The sequence below is a fragment of the Phycodurus eques genome, chromosome 1 (assembly GCF_024500275.1).
Source record: "Phycodurus eques isolate BA_2022a chromosome 1, UOR_Pequ_1.1, whole genome shotgun sequence".
In the NCBI taxonomy this organism is placed as follows: domain Eukaryota; kingdom Metazoa; phylum Chordata; class Actinopteri; order Syngnathiformes; family Syngnathidae; genus Phycodurus; species Phycodurus eques.
The window spans coordinates 37035178-37059269 of record NC_084525.1 but is presented as its reverse complement, the minus strand read 5'-3'; the positions used below and the strand labels follow the sequence as shown (position 1 = coordinate 37059269).

Here is a 24092-nt window from a genome sequence, read left to right as displayed (position 1 = left end):
ACACAACTACCTTATCGTAGATATGTATTCGATCTGTGTATTGGCTGGCGCAGAACAGCAGGCACTGGTATGCAGGATCACCACCTTCCTCACTGTCATTAGCTTTCATAGCTTTCAGTTCTAGACAAAGAGGAATAGGGTCAAATACTGTTTTCCCAAAAGGACAGTATTAAAAACATTTCAGACATGATAAGAACATGTGGCATTCTGTCATAAATCCGATTTACTCTATATAATATAAAGACGATACCTTGTCACATTGAAACCAGACAAATTGCCCAAGTTGTTGTCTGTAATGAAAAAGATCTCTTGAGGTAGAAGCTATTTTTAGAGCATGGAATATGCCTTGCTAAAATTAGAATTTCATGAAACCGTCAAACGGGGCTGTGGCATTTTTTTGGAGCTGGAATATGAATTTTGGTAACCCCAGATAATCTGATCTCGCCTCTCTGAAGCCTAATATTTCGGAATCAATCAGTGCTTCAATTCTATATTGGGAATGTTTCTCGGGTTTCTTTTAGGGATGGGGTCATCTTGTCTAATACATTTGACACTGAAGTCTCATTTTCAGTCCCAGAAAAAAACAAAGCCTTACTAGCTGTAAATTCTCTCATTTTTATTGTTATGTAATCCAGTGTAGTCACAGAAGGCACATTAGTTGAACAGAGACCTCCCAATCTATGTTTAACAAGTTCACACAACCAACAGCAGAGAACGGGAGACGGAGTGTAAGTGATAAAGATGAGTGGAACAAGGGGAGAGAGGAGGGAGAGGGAGGAGTGGGAGCAGGTCATTACTGTCAGCAATGTAACTTGCTCATCCTGCCAGCATTGAACAAGAAAAGGTCAGGTGGTGGAAATGAGACTGCCGCTGCTCCACCACGCTTCATTTAGACAATGACCTATAAGACGCTGATAATACTTGCTTTAAATCACTTCATGTGGCCCTTTGTCTACCTTGTCTGTGTGTGTGCATGTGTGTGTACACTAATAGACAAGTGTCCAATTGACTTGCAAACTGGCTAATGTTGCTAATTCATCTATGATCAGCCCATTTGGAAGCTTCAGCTAAAAGACATCATGGGCTTTGCTTATACCTCGTAGGTTTAAAACTGCATTAACAGTATATAGATGCGAGTTGTACTAATAGTTAGTTCATGTTCTTTACAGTATCATCTACACTCCTTGACAGATGTTCCGAATCTCATTTATCATTTCATTTTGTTAGGTTTGCGCTTCCCTCCTTGGTGCTGGCGTGTCCTCTCAGCCATGTCACTGGGCCACCTAATGTTGAAAATACAAACACTGAACGTTTGGCCTTTCAAAATAAAACCATCTCGCTGTCCTTCAACATCCATAATGAAACCTAACAGCTCCACTATGTGCACCTGATATTTGTTGTAAGCAGCCCCCCAAATGGCTGTTTGCAGTGGCTGAACACGCATGCTGCATTAAGTGGACCATTTATTTGATGGGGCAATTCATCTTAAAAAGCCATTTTATTAGACTGTCACTTGCACAGTATGAACAGTGCCTTCAAATCACACACCTTGGGATTTATCTGTTATTTTACTGCAAGGGAAAGAAAACAACAGCTAATTGGACTGAGTCATCTCATCTTCTGCAGGACTGAAACAAAAAAGATGGAATTTTTTTTTTAACTATATACTTCGGTGAAGCCGAGTTTGCTGCAGCGTATGAACTAATATCCGGAAAACATGAATCTGCGTATAAATGTTGGGCTCAGGCAGATCGCCGAGCTGTGAGTGACAGTGAAGCGTGTGAGGCGGTGAAGTGGGGGAGGAGTGATTGCTTGTGCATGGTGTGAGGAAAGTAATCTCAGTGCAATCAAGAGGCGGGAGCGTCTGACAGCTCTGTGGCTAGCTTCCAAAAACCCTGGGCAGGTAGAGGGAAATCATTAGCAGACGCTGCTGACCCCATAGGTCACTTTTATTGGACAACCTCTATGTTTCAAATTAAACTAATTGAGCCAGATACAGACTTGCGGCAGCATAATAACAAACAAACTGAATACATGATCGAGGGATGAATACCCGTTGTGACGACGTAATGTCCAAAGGGATGTTGTCACTGTGCTTCTAGCATTTCAAACAGGGAGGCGTTTTCCTCCCCCATAGGTCGAGAAAGATGTTCTCTGCTCACCTTTACCATTCGTTTTCTGGCTACTGAATGGTTGTTCAAGGCCTTACTATCCATAGGGGAAAATTCCAGACCATAATGACAAAGATTGCTGAAGCAATCACACTCGATGGTACCCAACTGAAAGAAGTAGTCTTTTACATTGTTAGGCAGCATCATCGACAACCAGGGAGATATGAATGCAGATGTCAAGGCAAGGGTAAGTAAAGCAAGGATCGCATTCCTTCTAAAAAAATTATGCTGCTCGAAACAGATATACAGCAGACTGTCATAAGAATGATCAATGAAAAATCAGTCCTGCTTTATGGAGCCTAAATGTGAAGAACAAATGCTGCAATAGAAAAAGTCAAACCTTCATTAACCACTTTTGCAGAGGAATCCAATAATATTTACGGACCAGAAAAAATCACAACCGCCGACCTTTGGATAGAAACAGGGCAAGCACCAGTTTTAGATGAAATTGGAAGATGGAGGTAGATTGGGCACACCCTTCGGAAACCGGCATTAACCATCATCAGAAAGGGACTGATCTGGAACCCCAATGGAGAATTAAGAGGGGTCGGCCCAAAAAGAAGTGTCAGGAATAAATACAATAAATAAGTCATTGAATGGTAGGAGATGAACAGCAGGGGAAGCTGCAGTGATTTTGCTCAAACGAAACAGCATACAATCTACAACCAGGGTATAATTAGAACATCCAAGGTACGGTACGTACGTAGACCTTAGGATGTTGCAAGAAGCAGAACATTCTCCACAGTGTCTGTCGCATGAGCTCATTCTCTAAGAGAATAGGGGACAATGGTGAATTAGACAAGTCTGGTGTATGCTGGCAAATGCAAATCAGGCCGAATGGTGATATGCTGTGAGGGCAGGCCCCACTGGATGACTTCTGGCCCTCATGCCACCCTCATGTAATCTGTTTCTGACAGTTTGGGCAGAAATGTGTAGGGTCTGGCAGTCGGCCCATGTTCCTCTTTGCACAAAGGAGCCACCATGCTACCATGGGGTCACCCAGCTCCTCAATAACCCCTCTGGTAGTGACCTTCACCCCTGATGCTGCTAATCATAACAAGTTATGTTCTTGGCGGCACGGTGGGCGACTGGTTAGCGCGTCTGCCTCACAGTTCTGAGGACCCGGGTTCAATCCCGGCCCTGCCTGTGTGGCGTTTGCATGTTCTCCCCGTGCCTGCGTGGGTTTTCTCCGGGCACTCCGGTTTCCTCCCACATCCCAAAAACATTCATGGTAGGTTGATAGCTGGGATAGGTTCCAGCACGCCCACGACCCTAGTGAGGAGAAGCAGCTCAGAAAATGGATGGATGGATGGAAGTTATGATCTTAATACACAAAGGCAATCCATGTAAGAAAATTCCATAAATCAAACACGCACACGCACACCCTGTTGGACATTTTACGCTTTCTTATATCAGAATGTAAGTATCCCTAAATCACAAAGTCACGTAAAAGAGACTTGAATATTTTCTGATGAACAACAAGAACCATTGATGCTTGCAATACATAAGGACTAAAGTATGAGATAATTGTGTATACCAAATCATTTCCAAAACAAATGCATGTTCTGCTAGCTCTAATATTTTGCCATTTGCCCACTGTGCCCACCTGTAGTCGTGCTGCTGCATCCTTCCTCCACTGAAAAGATCTGTCAGCTTTGCACATTTTGTCTCACATCTGGTATAGGTGTAGGGGGGCGGAGACAACCCGCTTAGGGCTTGTTGGTCGCACCGCGTATGGCACAACAGCAAAGGTCCGACGAAGGCACGAATCATAAACACATGCTGCAGCCTGGAGGCTATATAATCTATACCGGTACTCCGGCCGGCAGCCGGGACACTTGGCTTGGCGTGCACGAGCGCATCGGTCGCGTGCGGCTTTGTTGACATAAGGCTACCCTAAGTAATCTTGTATTTGTTGAATAATTGAATATATAGCTGTATCATCATTACCTCACATTTAAAAAAAGTGTCACAGTGAGCTGAACTAGTGTTCCTAACTGTAACAGTTGCAGACTCTTTTTCTGCAAAGTGAAACAAGGTAATTACTTCTTCATAATAAGCTATATGTACAGTAATGCTTTGTGTATGAGGCCCTTAACCACATGTCCCAGTTTGCAGTGTTAGACACCACGGATTTGGGAATTTGATTATTCCCATCAGGGGAGTCATGCTGGGTTATACAGTACAGACAAACAAGAGTGGACAGGTACCACAGTAGGTTGTGTTTCCAAAATGGGTCAAGTGCGCCAGTTTTAAGTAATTAGATCCAAGTCTACTTCATGATAATAATAATAATAATAATAATAAAGAAAAATAACAGCTTATGACACTTTCTTCCATGATGGTCAGTGCCTGCACTTCAGACTTTACATTCACGTTTCGCTAGCAGATTGTGTGCGTTGACAAGCTTTACTCAGGAGATTACTAAGATTTTACTAAATATCTCTTAGCTTCCTGTGAGCCAAACTAGGCAATATCCCAAAGGAGATACTCATAATAATATGAAGAATAACACCCAGCCCCATATGGAAAGAGATAGAGTCCCTTATTGGTTTGCAGCGATTAAATTAAACTGCATTATTTGGGAAGCACTGGCCAATTTTCACAGATATGAAAAGACCATTACAGGTGGGATTACCGTGAGTGTGGTCAGGGAGGACGCAGCTGCCACCGCCAGTGCTGCCGCCACCTTGCTTTCCCGTTGATTGTTTGCCTTTGAGCTGCTGCTTGTCCCCTCCCTGTGTCTCTCCTGCTTTCTGTTTGTCTTTTGGAGGCTCATCCTCCTCCCCACTCTGTTTGCCTTTGGACGATTTCGTAGCGTGCGACTTCTGCCAACTGAGCTCCGGTTCTTGGTCTGAGCTGGACAGGATGTGACACATCTGCTCCTTTTCCGCAGGAGGTGGCTGAGACCTGGTGGGCTCTGAGGCAGCAGAGACATAAGGAGAATAATTAAAATCATATTTTTGGTCTAAATTGCAGAGTTTAATTACACATTAAATCCAGCTTCAGTCCTATGCGAGTAATCCATCTATGGAGGATTCAGACAGTGTGGCCAAGAGTCTGCCCCCAAGTATCTCAATATGTCACATTAATTATTGTGTGACCATATATCAATTTTAACAGATGTATTAAAAGATAGGCATTGATAAAGACAAGTTTGTTGATTGAAAATGAGTGTACAATTCCATCCATCCATCTAAAATCTACAGCACTTATCCTCACTAGTGATGTGTGAGCTGCAGCCACTCCCACTTTGGAGAGGCTACACTTTGGGCGAGAGGCGAGGTACACCCTGGACTGGTCGACTGCTAATTGAAGGGTTTATATGGAAGCCAGAGTAACACCTGAGCAAGGGGGGAGTATACAAACTCCACAAAGGGAGGGTGAAGCCGAGAGTTGAACCGCAAACCTCAGAGGTGTGAGGCTAATGTGCTAATCACTCGACCTCTGTGAAACTAGAGAGTACAGTTTCTAAAGGAAAATTAATAATATAAACATAAAATCAGAATGATTATCCTGTCACCTGTAAACAGGATTGAACATGGGCAATGTATCGTAATTTATCATGTATAATGCACATTTTTCTTCTCTAAAAAAAGTCAATAGTGCGCATTACACAGGTATAGGGGCAAATGCAAAAAACTTTCACATTTTAGAAATGTATGTCGCCATCTAGTCGTTATGAAAAAGCTGTACACTTTCATTCCAAATGCCACCGCTACCTAGAGGTAATGAGAAAGGTGTACACTTTCATTCTAATATGCCACCACCACCAAGTGGTTATAAAAAAGGTGTAGCCTACACTTTCATTCCAATATGACAGGGGTAAATATGACTGCATGTATGTAGCGTTGTGCTCATAGGTTTACATACCTTGGCAGATTTTGTGAAAATTATTATTTTTTTTTAATATGACTGATGACTCAACAACAACCATCATTAATTTATTTATAGTTATGTTTTGTTTAATGATAATGCTTTTCTGAAATGCTTGACCGTTTAATTTGGATCCCATTAAAATAAAATTAAATGTGTCTCGCCTGGCCCTTCATCTTTTCTTGAAAGAATTGTACCCATCTTACAAATTCGGCCTGGGTAATCAAACATATGAGCACAACTGTGGGTTTTCTAATTTACTGAATAAAAGTAGGGCTGTGAATTTCAAAATACGAGCAAGTAAATTAAAAAAATTAAAAACAAAATTACGTGTTCAAATAAAGTGCTTAACTTCAGAATAATTCTTTGAAAATAAATGACAGATTATGCTTCATGTTTTGACCATATGGGTAGAAGCAAAATCATGCATTGTAAAAATGCATTTTACATAGGTAGAAGGGTTTTCCAGAATTTTGAGGTCAACTTTGGGGGTGCGTATTTTACATGGGTGCACATTATACACGAGAAATTACGGGGGGTGCAGATCTGTGAAATTGTAAAAACAAATTTCCTTGGTCAGCTACTACATTCTACTGTCTTGCTTGGAACATTTTCTAACTCATTTCTACAGCAAAGTTGTCGGATACTATTTTCAGAGAGGGTGAATGATCATTATGTCACATTGTTCTCCTAATTGCTCTCCTGTATTTCTGTGTGTGCAATCAGCATTAATGTAACAATCCCAGTAATTGCCACATCTGTGCAACACTCTACCCAGGTGATCACGGCAAGCTGGGGGATCTTATTTGGACCCCTTTTAAAATACCAAACTTGTTCTGGGGTGTGATTTGACTTGTCAGATAGGGAAATGAAAGAGCAAGCATGTTTTTAAGATGAACAATGTTAATGGATGCCATAGCCAATCAGACTTACAAAAAAATGCATAAAATCATTTGGACAAAAGACTATTATACAATGCTCAACATTAATGAGTATACACCCTTTGAAAAATAATGTTTTTATCTATTTCTCAGTGAACACAAAGACGATTTTCTGAATTTTGATTAAACTTACTGGTGGTTCAATGAGCGTCTGCCTCACAGTTCTGAGGACCAGGGTTCAATCCCAGCCTGTGTGGAGTTTGCATGTTCTCCCCGTGCCAGCGTGGCACTTCGGTTTCCTCCCACATCCCCAAAACATGCGTGGTAGGTTGATTGAAGACTCTAAATTACCCATAGGTGTGAATGTAAGTGCAAATGGTTGTTTGTTTAAATGTGCACTGCGATTGGCTGACAACCAGTTCAGGGTGTACCCCGCCTCCTGCCCGTTGATAGCTGGGATAGGCTCCAGCACTCCCGCGACCCTTGTGAGGATAAGCGGCTCAAAAAATGGATGGATGGATGGATGGTGGTTCAGTGCTTGCAAATTAGTTTAGGTTTTTTTCCCCATCTAAAACGTAGCTTTGCTAGACTTTCGGTGCTGTGCTCTCATTTTTGCAACATTAAATAGATTACAAAAAAGCACATTTTTGTGTGGACAAATAGGCAAAACTCCGAAAACGCAAGGTTTTCTTACAAATTTGTTGGACGATGCACACATTTATTTTGAGCACAAAGCAAGTGAAAATGGATAAAACAATGAGCCTTGTCTGTCACAGCTTCATCTTTAGAAGACGTTCTACTTTTTGCCAATACATCCAGAGAAGGTTTTGAGAGGTCAGAGGTCACCTATGGCTCACAATGTTTTAGTTCATCTCAAAGGTGAAAAAAATAAAACAATACATTCTCCCATCACGTTACCCAGTAAATATAAATCACATTCTCTTACGTAATTTGTAAAGTTGAGGTGTGAAATCTAACAACTTGTGAAATTCAGGGACGCAGTGGCAGGTTAATTAGTGATCCTTCCTCTATGTGACTTGACTTGTTTCTTCAAAGGCCACCCCACCAATGACTTGCTCAAATGTCACAACAATTCTCTGGGCACCTGGCCTCACCACTGCACCCCTTGGCTAACAAGCTGACCGAGACCACCAAGAGAGACGGCTCAATTTGTGTTGAGCTGTCCCTACTGAGGAAGATGTTAACAATGAAATCCTGCAGGGCCTTAACATGACTTTCCCTAACAAATCCTTTATTCAGTTTGCAAATGAGGACCCCATTAGTGCCTTGATAAGGGTTAAAAAAGTTGAGTCTGGAATTAATGCTAAAAATCACACCAAAAAAACTGCATGTGTATGCTGTGTGAAATAAGCAACAGGAACATATTTTATTCTCCTGTCTGCAGTGAGGCAAAACAACTGTGGGCTGAAAGAGATGTACAAAATATGTTAACAGATCTGGATGCCCACATGATGCATAATATCAAACATTGACATATAGGACCAGGGCAGTATCATTAGATGCTACAAATGAGATAAAAACTGGACAGAGACAGCACGAGATCCACAGGAACCCTCTTCCTGTGGACTATTCTGGCAGCTGATGCTGAGACAAATGACCTGTAAAAGGACAGAAGCTAAACACTGTGTCACACACTCTACTCTGATTAAACATTATTGTAGTATAGTAGATCAAATTAATTCCTAATGTACCGCAAACAGCTTTGTTGGTGGTACATCAACTGCAGGCCTTGTTCTAACCTACCTGCATGAGACATCACATTCTGGCATACGAAGTGGTCAGTTATGCATGACATTTTAATTAAAACCAAAACTCCATTAGCAAAAATATTGTATTAACAGTGTTCAATTTGTGTCCAATTAATGAACGCTGCTGCTGTTGCCATCTGGAATCAGGTACCGTATTTTCACGACCATAAGGCGCACTTAAAAGTCTTACATTTTCTCCAAAATGGACTGGGCGCCTTATGTGTGCACCGAGTTCCAAAATCTATAAATGTTGTTGTGTGATGAGCGCTCCGCTTGACTGACTGGGAGCATTTCCTGCCGACACGCTGCTTATATAGAGGAAGGCGGACATGACTGAGGAAGGCATGCGGACGTAAAGGGGGAAGGGTTTGCGTGACAGAGGCCGCTAAAGACACGCCTCCAGTAGGTATATAGTTCCGGTATGTGCATCGGTTAGCCTAAGGACCCCCGAAAATGACTGCGGTCAAGTCAGCCTCCACTCGTAAAGTAGCAGTCAAGCCAGCCGCCCCTAATTTTGTTCATACTAGGCATTACAGTAATAAGTTGCCAACTCGCAACAAAAGCCACCTTCAAAATAAAAGCCTCCCAATAATACGGACGTATCTCATAGATTTTTTTTAACAGATTTTTTTCAGTCGAGGGTAATGACAACAAAATATGCAGTTTTCAGAGACTTATTTTGAAATACAATATCAGATCTTCAAACCTCTTTTAGTGGAGTCCTTGGTGGTCTGTCACACAGATCTGGACTTGTCTTGCGATACCAATGGGATTATGTTGGGGTGGCTTTGGTTCAGTAGGTAGAACAGGTTCGAATCCCTGCTACGACTGTCCGCATGTCGAAGTGTCCTTGGGCAAGACACTGAACCCTAATTTGCTCCCAGTGGGCATGGCAGTGCCTTGCATGGCAGCAGTCGCCTGCCCATTGGTTTATGAATGTGCGTGTGAATGTGAGGCTAAAACGCTTTGGGCACTGTGATGATGTAGATAAAGCGCTATATAAGTGCAGTCTATTTACCATTTATTTTCCCCAAGATATCAAATAAACTACATATTTTAATGTATCTCAAGATTCAAATGAACTTTGCTGGTTGCATTCCTTAACCGAAGAGTACTGACGTCCATATTATTGGGAAGCTTTTATTTTGAAGGTGGCTTTCGCCTCGAGTTGGCAACTTATTACCGTAATGCCTAATATGAACAACATTGTGGGGGCGGCTGGCTTGACTGCTACTTTACGAGTGGAGGCTGGCTTGACCGCAGTGGAAACAAGGCAAGGTGGCCCGAGTTGGAAGACCAACTCGAGCAATGGATTAATGAGCAAAGAACAGCCGGGAGAAGCATCTCTACAGTCACCATTCGACTGAGTGCAATCATTCGGAGCTTGCAATCATTCCGGAAGGCTTGACGAACCGCTGGACATCGGTGTAAACAGGGCGTTCAAAGTGAAGTTGCGAGCGGCGTGGGAGCGATGCATGACAGATGGCGAACACAGGTTTACTAAGACTAGGAGGCAGCGCCGGGCGAGTTACGCCACAATTTGTGAATGGATTGTGGATGCTTGGGCTAACGTGTCTGTTTGCACTGTTGTTCGAGCTTTCATAAAAGCCGCCATCATTTCTGAGGAGCCGCACGGCAACGAGACAGACTCCAACAATGACGAGAGGGAACCTGGCGTGTTTGATGGCGAACTTGCCCAGCTGTTCATTTCGGATACAGAAGATGAGGACTTTGATGGATGAGGATTGATCAAAAAATAACGTGAGTACATTGTTAAATACTTCAATAAAGTACAACCGCACTCAGTTTTGCTCCCGCTGCCTTCTTAAAAACATTGTTTTAGCGTGCATGCATGCTACCGCTTTTTAAGCTAGCATATGTTTTACCATGCCTGCGCCCAATAATACGGTGCGCCTTATATATGTGTTAAAATGCAGAAATAGACCCCGTAACTGAGACTGCGCCTTTTAATACGGTGTGCCTTATGGTCGTCAAAATACGGTATATTTCTCCAGTCAGGTGTAAAATTGTTTTCTACATTTCACAGGTGGTGGTCAGACGATAAATAGATAGCTGGCACATATTGTTAAATTAATACTGTGCCTAATCTTCTGGCCACTGAGCACATATTTTCAGGACTTGTTTTAAATGTTTCATGAAGCATGCAAGTGTGTGTGTACACCATGTGTGTGTGTCACTCTAATAACAACATGCTGCAATACATGAGGCCATGTGCTGCTCAGATGTTACCGCTGATAAGACGGACCAGAATGTCTCTGAGCCTAGCACAGATGTAGCTCAGTCACGGGCTGACAGATATCGGCAAGAGCCAGCTCATCTATTCCCAACTTTTGCGCCAGACGTTTGTACCCCTCTCTCGTTCTCTCGGCTTGACAGGTGAGAATTATGCTGAGAACTTGTCATCAGCAGACAAAGAGAGAGAGGGAGAACGAGCCACCCAATATTCTCGCAGCTGAGCTATTTCAAAATCTGGCAAACCAGCCTGCAGTCACACATCTTATTCTGCAGCGTTGCTCAAAAGTAGTGTATCAACAGACAGGGAGAAAAATGAAGAAAAAAAGTGCTGGCCATTCTTACCAGATACTAAACCTGAAGAAGAGCGTGGCCACTCACACATCTCGCAGTAAGGCAGTAAGTTGCTATTCGAGTACGTACACACCCCACAGGCCCATGTCTCACAAGAAGGGTCTGACTCCAAAAGCTCATGTTGAGCCATGAAGCAGGCTGGCGTGCTCCCCTCCTGCATCAACAATTGCCTGACCTTGAATGCAGACCTTTGGCTTGGGCTGGAGCGCAACTCACGGATCTTCTTAATCTGCGGGGAGAAATCGTAGTCGTCTATGATGGACGTGTGAAAGGACTCTTCTTTATTTTTCGTCTTTGTCTCTGAGATTGTTCCACTGCAAGCTGCAGAATTGTTGGTTTCTGAGGAGGTGGAAGACGACTCCGCTTCATCTTGCAATCGTTTCCTCTTCTTCTCCTTGCTGATACCCGGGGAGAAGAAGTTCCGAATATCATGCTGTTTCTCCTTTTCAAACTATGGAAAAAAAAAACACCTTCGTATGAATCCACCTGTGATATTTTACTATTGTGATACATCACCTCTATGTTAAGCTTTGTCTTAATTGTAATTGCACCGATCAGAAATATAAATGCAAACTTTTGGTTTTGCTCCCATTTTTCATGAGCTGAACTTAAAGATGTAAGATGTTTTCTATGGACACAAAAGCCCTATTTCTCTGCAATATTGTTCACATGGTGTGCCTTAGATTGCCCACAATTAAAGGCCCCTCTAAAATGAAAACTAGTCAGTTTCTGGTGGGACCACCATTTGCCCCATGCAATAAAACACACTACTTTGTAGTTGCTGGATATTGGCAGGAACTGAAGCACTGTCGTATATGCCGATCCACAGCATCCCAAACATGGTCAATGGGGGATACAGTGGGTACGGAAAGTATTCAGACCCCCTTAAATTTTACCCTCTTTGTTATGTTGCATTCATTTGCTAAAATCTTTTTGCACTAAGAGCACAGTGGCCTCTATAATCCTTAAATAGAAGACGTTTGGGACAACCAGAACCCTTCCTAGAGCTGGCCGTCCGTCCAAACTGAGCAATCGGGGGAGAAGAGCCTTGGTGAGAAGGTAAAGAAGAACCCAAAGATCACTGTCGCTGAGCTCCAGAGATGCAATCGGGCGATGGCAGAAAGTTCTAGAAAGTCAACCATCACTGCAGCCTTCCACCAATCGGGGCTTTATGGTAGAGTGGCCCGACGGAAGCCTCTCCTCAGTGCAAGACACATGAAAGCTCGTATGGAGTTTGCTAAAAAAAAAAACACCTGAAGGACTCCAAGATGGTGACAAATAAGATTCTCTGGTCTGATGAGACCAAGATAGAAATTCTTGGCCTTAATTCTAAGCGGTATGTGTGGTGAAAACCAGCCACTGCTCAATATCTGTCAAATACAGTCCCAAAAGTGAAGCATGGTGGTGGCAGCATCATGCTGTGGGGGTGTTTTTCAGCTGTAGGGACAGACAACTGGTTGCAATTGAATGAAAGATGAATGCGACCAACTACAGGGATATCCTGGACGAAAACCTTCTCCAGAGTGCTCAGGACATTAGACTGGGCCAAAGGTTCACCTTCCAACAAGACAATGACCCTAAGCACATGGATGGCCCAGCCAGAGCCCTGACTTAAAGAAGAAGAAGAATCCCCTTTATTGTCATGAACATGCATGCATGCACACGAAATTTGTTCTCTGCATTTTACCCATCACAGTGAACACATACACGTTAGTGGAACACACTGGAGCAGGGGGCAGCTGAAGCGCCCGGGAAGCATTTGCGGTATCAGTGTCTTGCTCAAGGACACCACAGCCTTGAGTCCGGGATATGTTGGCCGATGGTCCAGTCGGGGTCTTGAACCTAGGTCCCCCACGGTGGCAGGTGATGATCTTAACCCTTGGGCCACGGCTGCCCAAATAAACCCAATTGAGCATCTCTGGAGAGACCTTAAAATGGCTGTCCACCAACATTCACCATCCAACCTGACAGAACTGGAGAGGATCTGCAAGGAATGGCAGATCATCCCCAAATCCAGGTGTGTAAAACCTGTTGCATCATTCACAAAAAGATTGTATTAGCTCAAAAGGGTGCTTCTACTAAATACTGAGCAAAGGGTCTAAATACGTTTTTTTAATAAAGCTGCAAAAATTTAAACAATTCCGTTTTTTTTCTGTCAATACGGTTTGCTGTGTGTAAATTGAGGGAAAAAAATGAACTTAAATGATTTTAGCAAATGGCTGCATTATAACAAAGAGTGAAACATTTAAGGGGGTCTGAATACTTTCCGTACCCACAGTATGTCTAGTGAGAATGCTGGCCATGCAAGAACTGGAATGTTTTCAGCCTCCAGGAGTTGTGCACAGATCCTTACAACATGGGGCATGCATTATCATGCTGCAACATGAGGTGATGGTTGTGGATAAGCAGCACAACAATGAGCTTCAGGATCTCCACATCCAGCATCTCTGAGTGTTCCATCCATCCATCCATTTTCTGTACCGCTTTATCCTCACACGGGTCGCGGGCGTGCTGGAGCCTATCCCTGCTATCTTCGGGCGGGTGACGGGGTACACCCTGAACTGGTTGCCAGCCAATCGCAGGTCAGATATAAACAAACAACCATTCGTGCACACATTCACACCTACGGGCAATTTAGAGTCTTCAATCAAGCTACCATGCATGTTTTTGGGATGTGGGAGGAAACCGGAGTGCCCGGAGAAAACCCATGCAGGCATGGGGAGAACATGCAAACTCCACACAGGCGGGGCTGGGATTCGAACCCCGGTCCTCAGAACTGTGGGGAAAAATGTGCTAACCAGTCGGCCACCGTGCCGCCTGAGTGTTCCAGCTACTGCCCAGATCCATTGACTTCTCATAGACATTGAAGAGGAGTAGACCAAGGAAGGGGCTGCTTTTGTTCGGGATGCCGCTCCGGACTGGGTGAATGCTGCTTCAACAACAAGGGAACCAACATTCCACAGGCCACAATCAACAAACTGATCAACTTTATGTGAAGATATATTGCACCGCGTGAGGCAAATGGTGGTCACACCAGAAACTGACTGGTTTTCTGCACTGACCCCCATACAGTAAAACTGCACATTTTAGAGTGGCCTTTAATTATGGGCAGCTGAGGGCACACCTGTGCAATAATCATGCTATTTATCGGCATCTTGATATGTAAAACCAGTGAGGTGGATGGCTTATCAAAGCACAGGAGAAGTGCTCACAAACACAGATTTAGACAGATTTGTAAAAGATATTTGAGAGAAATTAGCTTTTTATGTGCATAGAGTACCGGTAAGTCTTAGAGCTTTGAGTTCAGCTCATGAAAAATGGGAGGAAAAACAAATGTTTTGCGTTCATACTTTTGTTCAGTAAGCAACACTCACTTCCTAGCATAATTATATCTTGGTGCCACATAAAAACACAATAAACTAATGATAAATGATGAATGGTTATAGCAGTCTAAAGGCCAGACACAGCTTTTACACTGTTGGTTAGTCTGACAGTAACATTATTTTCCTCTCCAGAAAAGAATTGCACAACAAACACAGCCGGCGGTCCCATATGGATCATAGATTTTGCACAGTAGACCAAACGTTAACAGTTTCCAAAGTATTCTACAATGTGTTTTCACCCTAAATAGTACCTTTGAACATTATAAAAAGTAACACAACACCAGCTATCTTTTTAAAAGGATGCAATTTTTAAAAATTAAATAAAATTTTTTAAATTGGCTCAAATTTCCTGAAGATATAATATGTACTGTTTGGCATTGTTTCTTCCACAGTCAATTCCAAATGTCATTAAGCAATAAGTGAACAAATTTAGTTTAGGTTTACTGCATGTCTTACTTAGCTAAACTTTCAAATGTGAAGTTGAATTTGTCAAATAAAATGAAACAATTTCATCATCTCACATGCGTAAAGTACACTTCCTCATCTGCATCAAGTCCAGTATTCCTCTCCAAGAGAAGCTTGCCAGGCGTCCACGCGTTGGAAAAGTTAAGGAAGTCCCACTTGTCTTTGTCCCCCTCCTCGGCCTTCAGGTACTCCTTCCTTCCATTCAGAGTGCTACCTGTCACGGTTTCCTTTCAAAGAAAACATTTCTTGAGCTTATCCTAACTCTATTAATGAGCACTGAGCAGGTAAGCTCATTTTATTTATAAAGCACATTTCAAACCCAAAGTTCTTTTATCATTTAACATTGAAAAATAGTTCATAAAAAACTACTACACTCAGTTTTTAATTATTAGTGGTTCAACGGCATATGGTAACACAAAATATACAAAAGCGATTTTAAATCAGACAGTAAGGAAGTAAAATGGATTTATCTTAGTTGCTTTCAAGCAACAATGCAGTGCACTTCATATCTCATTTCTCCTCTCAAGGTTAAAAGGAGAAATACATTTGGAGGTCATCTACATACAACGCACCCGTAAAGTATTAATGACGCTTCACTTATCCCACATTTTTTCATGTTACAGCCTTATTCCAAAATTTATTAAATTATTTTTCTCATCCAAATTCTACACATACTGTATCACTCACAAGGTGAAAATCTTTTTGAAAAGTGAATACAAATTTAAACAACTAAGAAACCCTGTACAAAAGTATTCACAACCTTTGCTATGAACCTCAAAAATTGAGCTCAGGTGCATCCGGTTTCCACTGATCATTCTGTAGATGTTTCTTCAGCTTAATTGGAAACCACCTGTTGTAAATGAAGTTGATTGGGCATGATTTGGAAAGGAACAAGTAATGGCTGCCAAAGTTTTTTTTTTTTTTGGGGTGGGGGGGCACATTTATCACAATTAAATGCTTTGGGTCATCAAGCCAATTTTAAAATTACAAAAATACAACCAAGTGTAAACAAAATGCAGTTTTTAAATGATGATTTTATCTACTATCTGGCCCTATGTGAAGCACCAAGAATAGTTTCCGGATGCACTGAACGTGGTATGTGTGTGTTCCCACGCTATATAGCGTGTTTATCATTTGTACCCCCGCTATATATCGCAGATTTATTTTAAGCAATCTTTTCATGGGTTTTTATAGTATACTTACTGTAATGCTAAGGGCATTACAATAAGTACACTGTCAAAACTGTGGGAACAGAGAGCCACAGTTGCTTATGCGTTTTACTGAAAGATGGGAGAACAGTAAAACACAAACACAATAAGCACATTCACCTATGAGCTGCTGTTGAGCAAAGCTTATGCCCAGACACTCACAAGCAGACTTGCCCACATCACACAACACCCCACGCCTCTCTCATATGTAACACACAGATAATACTATATAATATAGTATTTTTTTCGATGGCAAATTCCTGCCAAATTTCTACATTAATAATCATATTCTTGATCGTGTGTTACATAATATTGTAGTTTATAGAGATGGTGAATTTGGGGTTTTCATTTGCTTTAAGCTATAAATTGCTCGTAGGTGTGAATGTAAGTGCGAATGGTTGTTTGTTGCTATGTGCCCTGCGATTAGCTGGCGACCGGTTCAGGGTGTACCCCACCTCCCGCCCGACGATAGCTGGGATAGGCTCCAGCAGCCCACGACCCGCGTGAGGATAACCGGTAAAGAACATGGAAGGATTTCAAGCATACATTTTTTAAAAATACATTTACAATGTGTTTAAAAAGTGTGTCAAAGTGTGTTTTCAATATGTTTAAAATATGCTTTCAGAGATCATTTTACAATTGAGATTCAGTGAGTCCCAGGATACATGTCATTGAAACAATGAGTCCCAGACCAGGAACATGAGTGCCTGTAATTATGCCACGATAGCAAATGTTTTAGGGCGATATATTTTCCCCAAAACTATTACGATAAACGATAGTATCGTTGATGTTTTTTTATGCTACTGGTATAATGATATTATAGAGCATAATGATTCAAGTACATCCCTTTTAAGAACAATTAACTTTCAATTCTAAAGAACACTGAACGTTGGATTTGTAATACAGAACAATAAATCAAATATCTTACATAAATAAAAAATATAAATAAATTAGACTCTGTTTGCAAAAATTACACTTAAAAACAAATATTAAACAGTTGGCACATAGGTATAGAGTCATTAACCCAATAAAGAGGCCCAAATTTGAATGAATTAAAAAAGAAAAGCAACAACACTATGTATGTACTTGAAAGCATTTTGGCTTTGTGACGGTCTTTAAATCAGACGCCATACATTTTAAATCACTGTTATTTTGTATGTATTTATTTTTATTTATTGTATGAATGTTGCCATGTTATGTACTGTATAATTTCTGCTTCCTGTATGTTTTGTGCTGCCTCTTGTTTTTTTTTTTTACCTCTCAATAAGCTTTTAACTCGTAAAATAAAGCATAACTATAATGTAGAATAAGGCGGCCACACTCGAGCTGCTGGACTGTAATGTGAGACTTTTATCTGTCAATCAAAGGATGCTAAAAATTAGTTTACTGAAGTAAACTTCTTTTCCTTTCGGCTTGTCCCGTTAGGGGTCACCACAGTGCGTCATCCTTTTCCATGTAAGCCTATCTCCTGCATCCTCCTCTCGAACACCAACTGCCATCATGTCTTCCCTCACGACATCCATCAACCTTCTCTTTGGTCTTCCTCTAGCTCTCTTGCCTGTCAGATCCATCCTCATCATCCTTCTACCAATATACTCACTATTTCTCCTCTGGACGTGTCCAAACCATTTAAGTATGCTCTCTCTAACTTTGTCTCCAAAACATCGAACCTTGGCTGTCCCTCTTATGAGCTCATTTCTAATTTTATCCAACCTGGTCACTCCGAGAGCGAACCTCAACATCTTCATTTCCACCACCTCCAGCTCTGCTTCCTGTTGTCTCTTCAGTGCCAGTCTCTAATCCGTACATCATGGCTGGCCTCACCACTGTTTTATAAACTTTGACCTTCATCCTAGCAGAGACTCTTCTGTCACATAACACACCTGAGACCTTCCTCCACCCGTTTCAACTTGCTTGGACCCGTTTCTTCACTTCCTGACCACACTCACCATTCCTCTGGACGGTTGACCCCAAGTATTTAAAGTCCTCCACCCTTGCTATCTCTTCTCCCTGTAGCCTCACTCTTCCCCCACCACCCGTCTCATTCATACACATATATTCTGTTTTACTTCAGCAAATCTTCATTCCTCTTCTTTCCAGTGCATGCCTCCATCTTTCGAACTGTTCTTCCAGCTGCTCCCTGCTTTCACTGCAGATCACAATGTCATCTGCAAACATCATGGTCCACGGGGATTCCAGTCTAACCTCATCTGTTAGCCTATCCATCACCACTGCAAAAAGGAAGGGGCTCAGGGCTGATCCCTGATGCAGTCCCACGTCCACCTTAAATTCGTCTGTCACACCTACAGCACACCTCACCGCTGTTCTGCTGCCCTCGTACATGTCATGTATTATTCTAACATACCACAGTTCCTCGCTGGGTACTCTGTCATAGGCTTTCTCTAGATCTACAAAGACACAACGTAGCTCCTTCTGACCTTCTCTGTACTTTTCCATCAACATCCTCAAGGCAAATAATGCATCTGTGGTACTCTTTTTAGGCATGAAACCATACTGTTGCTCGCAAATACTCACTTCTGTCCTGAGTCTAGCCTCCACTACTCTTTCCCATAACTTCATTGTGTGGCTCATCAACTTTATTCCTCTATAGTTGCCACAGCTCTGCACATCACCTTTGTTCTTAAAAATGGGCACCAGCACACTTTTCCTCCATTCCTCAGGCATCTTCTCACGCACTAGAATTCTATTGAACAAGCTGGTCAAAAACACCACAGTCACCTCTCCTAGATGCTGCCATACCTCCACAGGAATGTCATCAGGACCAACTGCCTTTCCATTTTTCATCCTCTTTAATGCCTTTCTAACTTCCCCCTTACTAATCATAGCCACTTCCTGGTCCACCACACTTGCCTCTTCTACTCTCCCTTCTCTCATTTTCCTCATTCATCAACTCCTCGAAGTATTCTTTCCATCTATCTAGCACACTGCTGGAACCAGTCAACATATTTCCATCTCTATCCTTAATCACCCTAAGTTGCTGCACATCCTTCCCATCTCTATCCCTCTGTCTGGTCAGCCTAGATAGATCCTTTTCTCCTTCTTTAGTGTCCAACCTGCCATACATAACATCATATGCCTCTTGTTTGGCCTTTGCCACCTCTACCTTTGCCCTGCGTCACATCTCAATGTATTCCTTTCGCCTCTCCTCGGTCCTCTCAGTGTCCCACTTCTTCTTAGCCAACCTTTTTCCTTGTATGATTTCCTGTACTGTGGGGTTCCACCACCAAGTCTCCTTCTCTCCTTTCCTGCCAGAAGATATATCAAGTACTCTCCTGCCTGCCTCTCTGATCACCTTGGCTGCAGTGGTCCAGTCTTCTGGAAACTCCTCCCATCCACCGGGAGCCTGTCTCACCTCTTCCGCAAAAGCCGCACAACACTCGTTCTGTATCAGCTTCCACCACATGGTTCTCTTCTCTGCCTTTGTCTTTCTAATCTTCCTCCCCACCACCAGAGTCATCTTACACAACACCATCCTATGCTGTCTAGCCACACTCTCCCCTACCACTACCTTACAGTTGGTAACCTCCTTCAGATTACATCGTCTGCACAAGATGTAATCTACCTGCGTGCTTCTATCTCCACTCTTGTAGGTCACCCTATGTTCGTGCCTCTTCTGGAAAAAAGTGTTCACTACAGCCATTTGCACCCTTGTTGCAAAGTCTACCACCATCTGTCCCTCCAAGTTCCTTTCCTGGATGCCGTACTTACCCATTACTTCTTCATCACCCCTATTATCTTCACCAACATGTCCATTACAATCTGCACCACCAATTACGACTCTCTCTCTGTCTGGGATGCTCAGAACTACTTCGTCTAGCTCCTTCCAGAATTTCTCTTTCACCTCTAGGTCACATCCTACCTGTGGGGCATAGCCACTAATCACATTACACACAACACCCTCAATTTCAAGTTTCAGCCTCATCACTCGATCTGATACTCTTTTCACCTCCAAGAAATTCTTAGCCAACTCTTCTTTTAAAATAACCCCGACTCAATTTCTCTTCCCATCTACACCATGGTAAAATAATTTAAACCCTGCCCCTAAACTTCTAGCCTTACTGCCTTTCCACCTGGTCTCCTGGACACACAATATATCAACCTTTCTCCTGATCATCATGTCAACCAACTCCTGAGATTTTCCTGTCATAGTCCCAACATTCAAAGTAGCCACATTCAGTTCTAGGCTCTGTGCGTTCCTCTTCTCTTTCTGACGAAGAACCCGCTTTCCACCTCTTCTTCTTTGACTTCGACCCACAGTAGCTGAATTTCCACCGGCGCCCCGTAGGTTGACGGCGCCGCTGGCGGACGTTGTTAACCCGGGTCACGACCGATCCGGTATGGAATTCTTTGGATGAACACTCATATTTGTTTGGCAAGGTTTTAAGCCGGATTCCCTTCCTGACGCAACCCTCTGCATTTATCCGGGCTTGGGACCGGCCTACAGTTTGCACTGACTTGTGCCCCCCATAGCCTGAATATTGATAACGTGTGCCGCTGTGATTATGGTTTATAAACGGTTAACTGTGTGTATGCATCCGTGTGTGTACGCGCGTATGCATGTGTGTGTGTGTGTGTGTGTTTGGATGTGAGACGCATCTTCAAACAACAGAAGATTAACAAAGCAACAGGACCAGACCATGTGTCCCCATCCTGCCTCAAAGTCTGCGCGGACCAGCTCGCTCCAGTCTTCACTCAGATCTTTAACAGATCTTTGGAAATGAGCGAAGTTCCATCCTGCTTCAAACGCTCCACCATCATTCCACTCCCCAAGAAACCTGCAATCTCTAGTCTGAATGACTACAGGCCTGTCGCTTTGACATCTGTGGTCATGAAGTCCTTTGAACGTCTCGTGCTGGACCACCTCAAGAGTGTCACAGGTCCCCTGCTGGACCCCCTGCAGTTTGCCTACCAAGCGAACAGGTCTGCGGATGATGCAGTCAACATGGGACTGCACTTCATCCTAGAACACCTCGACAGTGCAGGGACCTACGCGAGGATCCTGTTCGTGGACTTCAGCTCAGCGTTCAACACCATCATCCCTGAACTCCTTTCAACCAAGCTTCTCCAGCTCAGCGTCTCACCTGCCATCTGCCAGTGGATTTACAGCTTTCTGACGGGCAGGACACAGCAGGTCAGGCTGGGGGAGGCCACCTCATCCACACGCAGCATCAGCACTGGGGTGCCCCAAGGTTGTGTCCTCTCTCCGCTGCTCTTCTCTCTCTACACGAACGACTGCACCTCAGCGAACCCGACTGTCAAGCTCCTGAAGTTTGCAGATGACACCACTGTCATCGGCCTCATCAAGGACGGTGACGAGTCTGCATATCGACAGGAAGCGGAGCGGCTGGAGCTGTGGTGCGGGCGACACAACCTGGAGCTGAACACGCTCAAGACGGTAGAGATGATCGTGGACTTCAGGAGGCATCCTTCGCCACAGCTGCCCCTCACGTTGTCCAGCTGCCTTGTGTCAACCGTCGAGACCTTCAAGTTCCTGGGAATTACAATCTCTCAGGACCTGAAGTGGGCGAACAACATCAACTCCGTCCTCAAAAAGGCCCAGCAGAGGATGTACTTCCTGCGGCTTCTGAGAAAGCACGGCCTGCCACCGGAGCTGCTGAGACAGTTCTACACAGCGGTCATCGAATCGGTCCTGTGTTCTTCCATCACAGTCTGGTTTGGTGCTGCTACAAAAAAGGACAAACTCCGACTGCAACGGACAATCAAAACTGCTGAAAGGATTGTCGGTACCCCCCTACCCACCATTGAGGACTTGCACGCTGCCAGAACTAAGACAAGGGCGTGCAAAATCCTCTCGGACCGTCTGCACCCCGGTCACCAGCTCTTCCAGCTCCTTCCCTCAGGTAGGCGCTACCGATCAACGCAAACTAGAACTAGTAGACATTCCAACAGCTTCTTCCCTCTTGCGATCAACTTCTTTAACACCTAACCTATAATTCCATTACAACAAGCTGGCAATTTTTTGACTTGAGTTCGTTGTCACATTTCTGTGGGGCCAATTATGTATTACTTGTGCACTCACTGTAGTTGTCTCGCCATGCTGCACTATTTGCATATACTGGCCACTCATGCCAGAGTAGCATCTGCTCCATTTGCACACTGATTGAGGAGTATCTGTAACATTTGCACAACCGACATTGTCCCAGATGATCGCACTACTCGTCACTTTAAACCGCATACACTCCTTGAAGTCTCAGCGCCCTTTGCACAATGGTCATTGCACCGGACTATTGCAATATTAGTCGTTCGAACTGCTCTAAGTGCTAGAGGACTCTGCATCTTTTTGCACAATTGTTTTTTGTCAATGTCTTTATGTCCCCAAAGTGTTCTGTAAATTGACTGTTTGTTGTACTAGGGCGGCTCCAACTACCGGAGACAAATTCCTTGTGTGTTTTGGACATACTTGGCAAATAAAGATGATTCTGATTCTGATGTAGGGAACATACACACAACTCCGAATTGCTGACATTTCAACGATGTTGCCGCGGTCGAGTGAGCTTTTTAGATCCACCCCTGAGGTCGCTAGCTCGTTAGCTCGCAGTCTAGCAAATGTAATAAACAATTTACTTTCCCTTTGTCCCAGTTGTGTGCATCTATGGAGCAAACGCCGCTCTGCCAGCGGCTTGCTGCGTCGTGAGCAGTGCGGCGGGTGTTACCACAACAATGAAAATTTATCGAATCCAGAAAAAACTCCCATGTTCATTGTATGGAAGAATACCGCCCTATTCTGCCTCTGATTGGCTAGAACCAAGACAGGATTCGTACTTTTGATTCGCTGTGTGTGGAATGGGTTGGGCACCGTTTGAATTTGTGCGATTCTGGTCCGAATTCCGGTTCCTTATTTCGATTCCGGTTCCAAACAATTCTCGATTCCGATCATTTTAAGAGGCTGGGTCAAAAACGTTTGCATGGTTTAAATAAAGGGTGTCCAAATTATGAACATCCATTTTCTTAGCAGCTCGCAGCATAGACTAAAATGAACATTTGACTCGGGGTTCTTTATAACCAGTATCAATAGCAAACCTATGAACTAAAAGGCAGTGTGTGTTGAATTAACACAATTGACTTAATATTTAGTAATTAATATTTCAGCTAAAAGTTAAATATAGCATTGTTAAAATCGTTATTTGGGATTGTTTTATCACATCAAATGGTTTATACAGTATTTGCAAGTTTTAACTTGACTTCCTATTTTAAGCCTGGAGCCTTTCATTTCGAAGGGTACGCATCGAAACTCAGCATTCTGCCACGAAAAGTAACTTCACACGGCACAGGTGATTTTTTTAATTGATTTATTTAATGAATGGAACCAAATGCTATAAAATGTTGATTCCTTTCCTTACCCACTGATGAGGCACAAGGTTAGTGTTTGTGATACTGTGAGATAAGGTTTGTGAATTTTGTCCCAAATTCATTGTGATTTAAAGTGGCTACGGTGAAGCTCAATGTTAAGCTTTTTTTTCTGTCATCGGCTTTTACCTTGGTTTGAAGACTAAAATAAACGCTAAAAACCATCAGTGCAAAAGTGCAACCAACCGTTTACCTTGTTAGCTGTCTCAATGTTGGCACAGGTGTATTTTATTGTTTCACTCACCCAATTGACTGAGAGTTGACTTCACTGACGCTCCACGCGGTGTAGGCTGAGGCTCGGAGCGCGTCAGATCGTTAAAGCCTCCTTTGCACAATATAATCT

At 43.1% G+C, this 24092-nt stretch overlaps 1 protein-coding gene across 3 annotated transcripts in view; it reads right to left on the bottom strand.

Moving 5' to 3' along the window:
* zranb3 (zinc finger, RAN-binding domain containing 3) overlaps positions 1 to 24092 on the bottom strand; it is a 162750-nt gene that overhangs the window by 66292 nt on the left and 72366 nt on the right. For all 3 annotated transcript variants that reach the window (XM_061690995.1, XM_061690985.1, XM_061690977.1), the window contains 4 exons: positions 15209 to 15379; positions 11296 to 11755; positions 4810 to 5091; positions 11 to 120 (listed from right to left, as the gene is read on the bottom strand). In XM_061690995.1, coding sequence (XP_061546979.1) covers positions 11 to 120; positions 4810 to 5091; positions 11296 to 11755; positions 15209 to 15379 — 1023 coding nt within the window. The remainder of the gene's footprint in view (positions 1 to 10; positions 121 to 4809; positions 5092 to 11295; positions 11756 to 15208; positions 15380 to 24092) is intronic.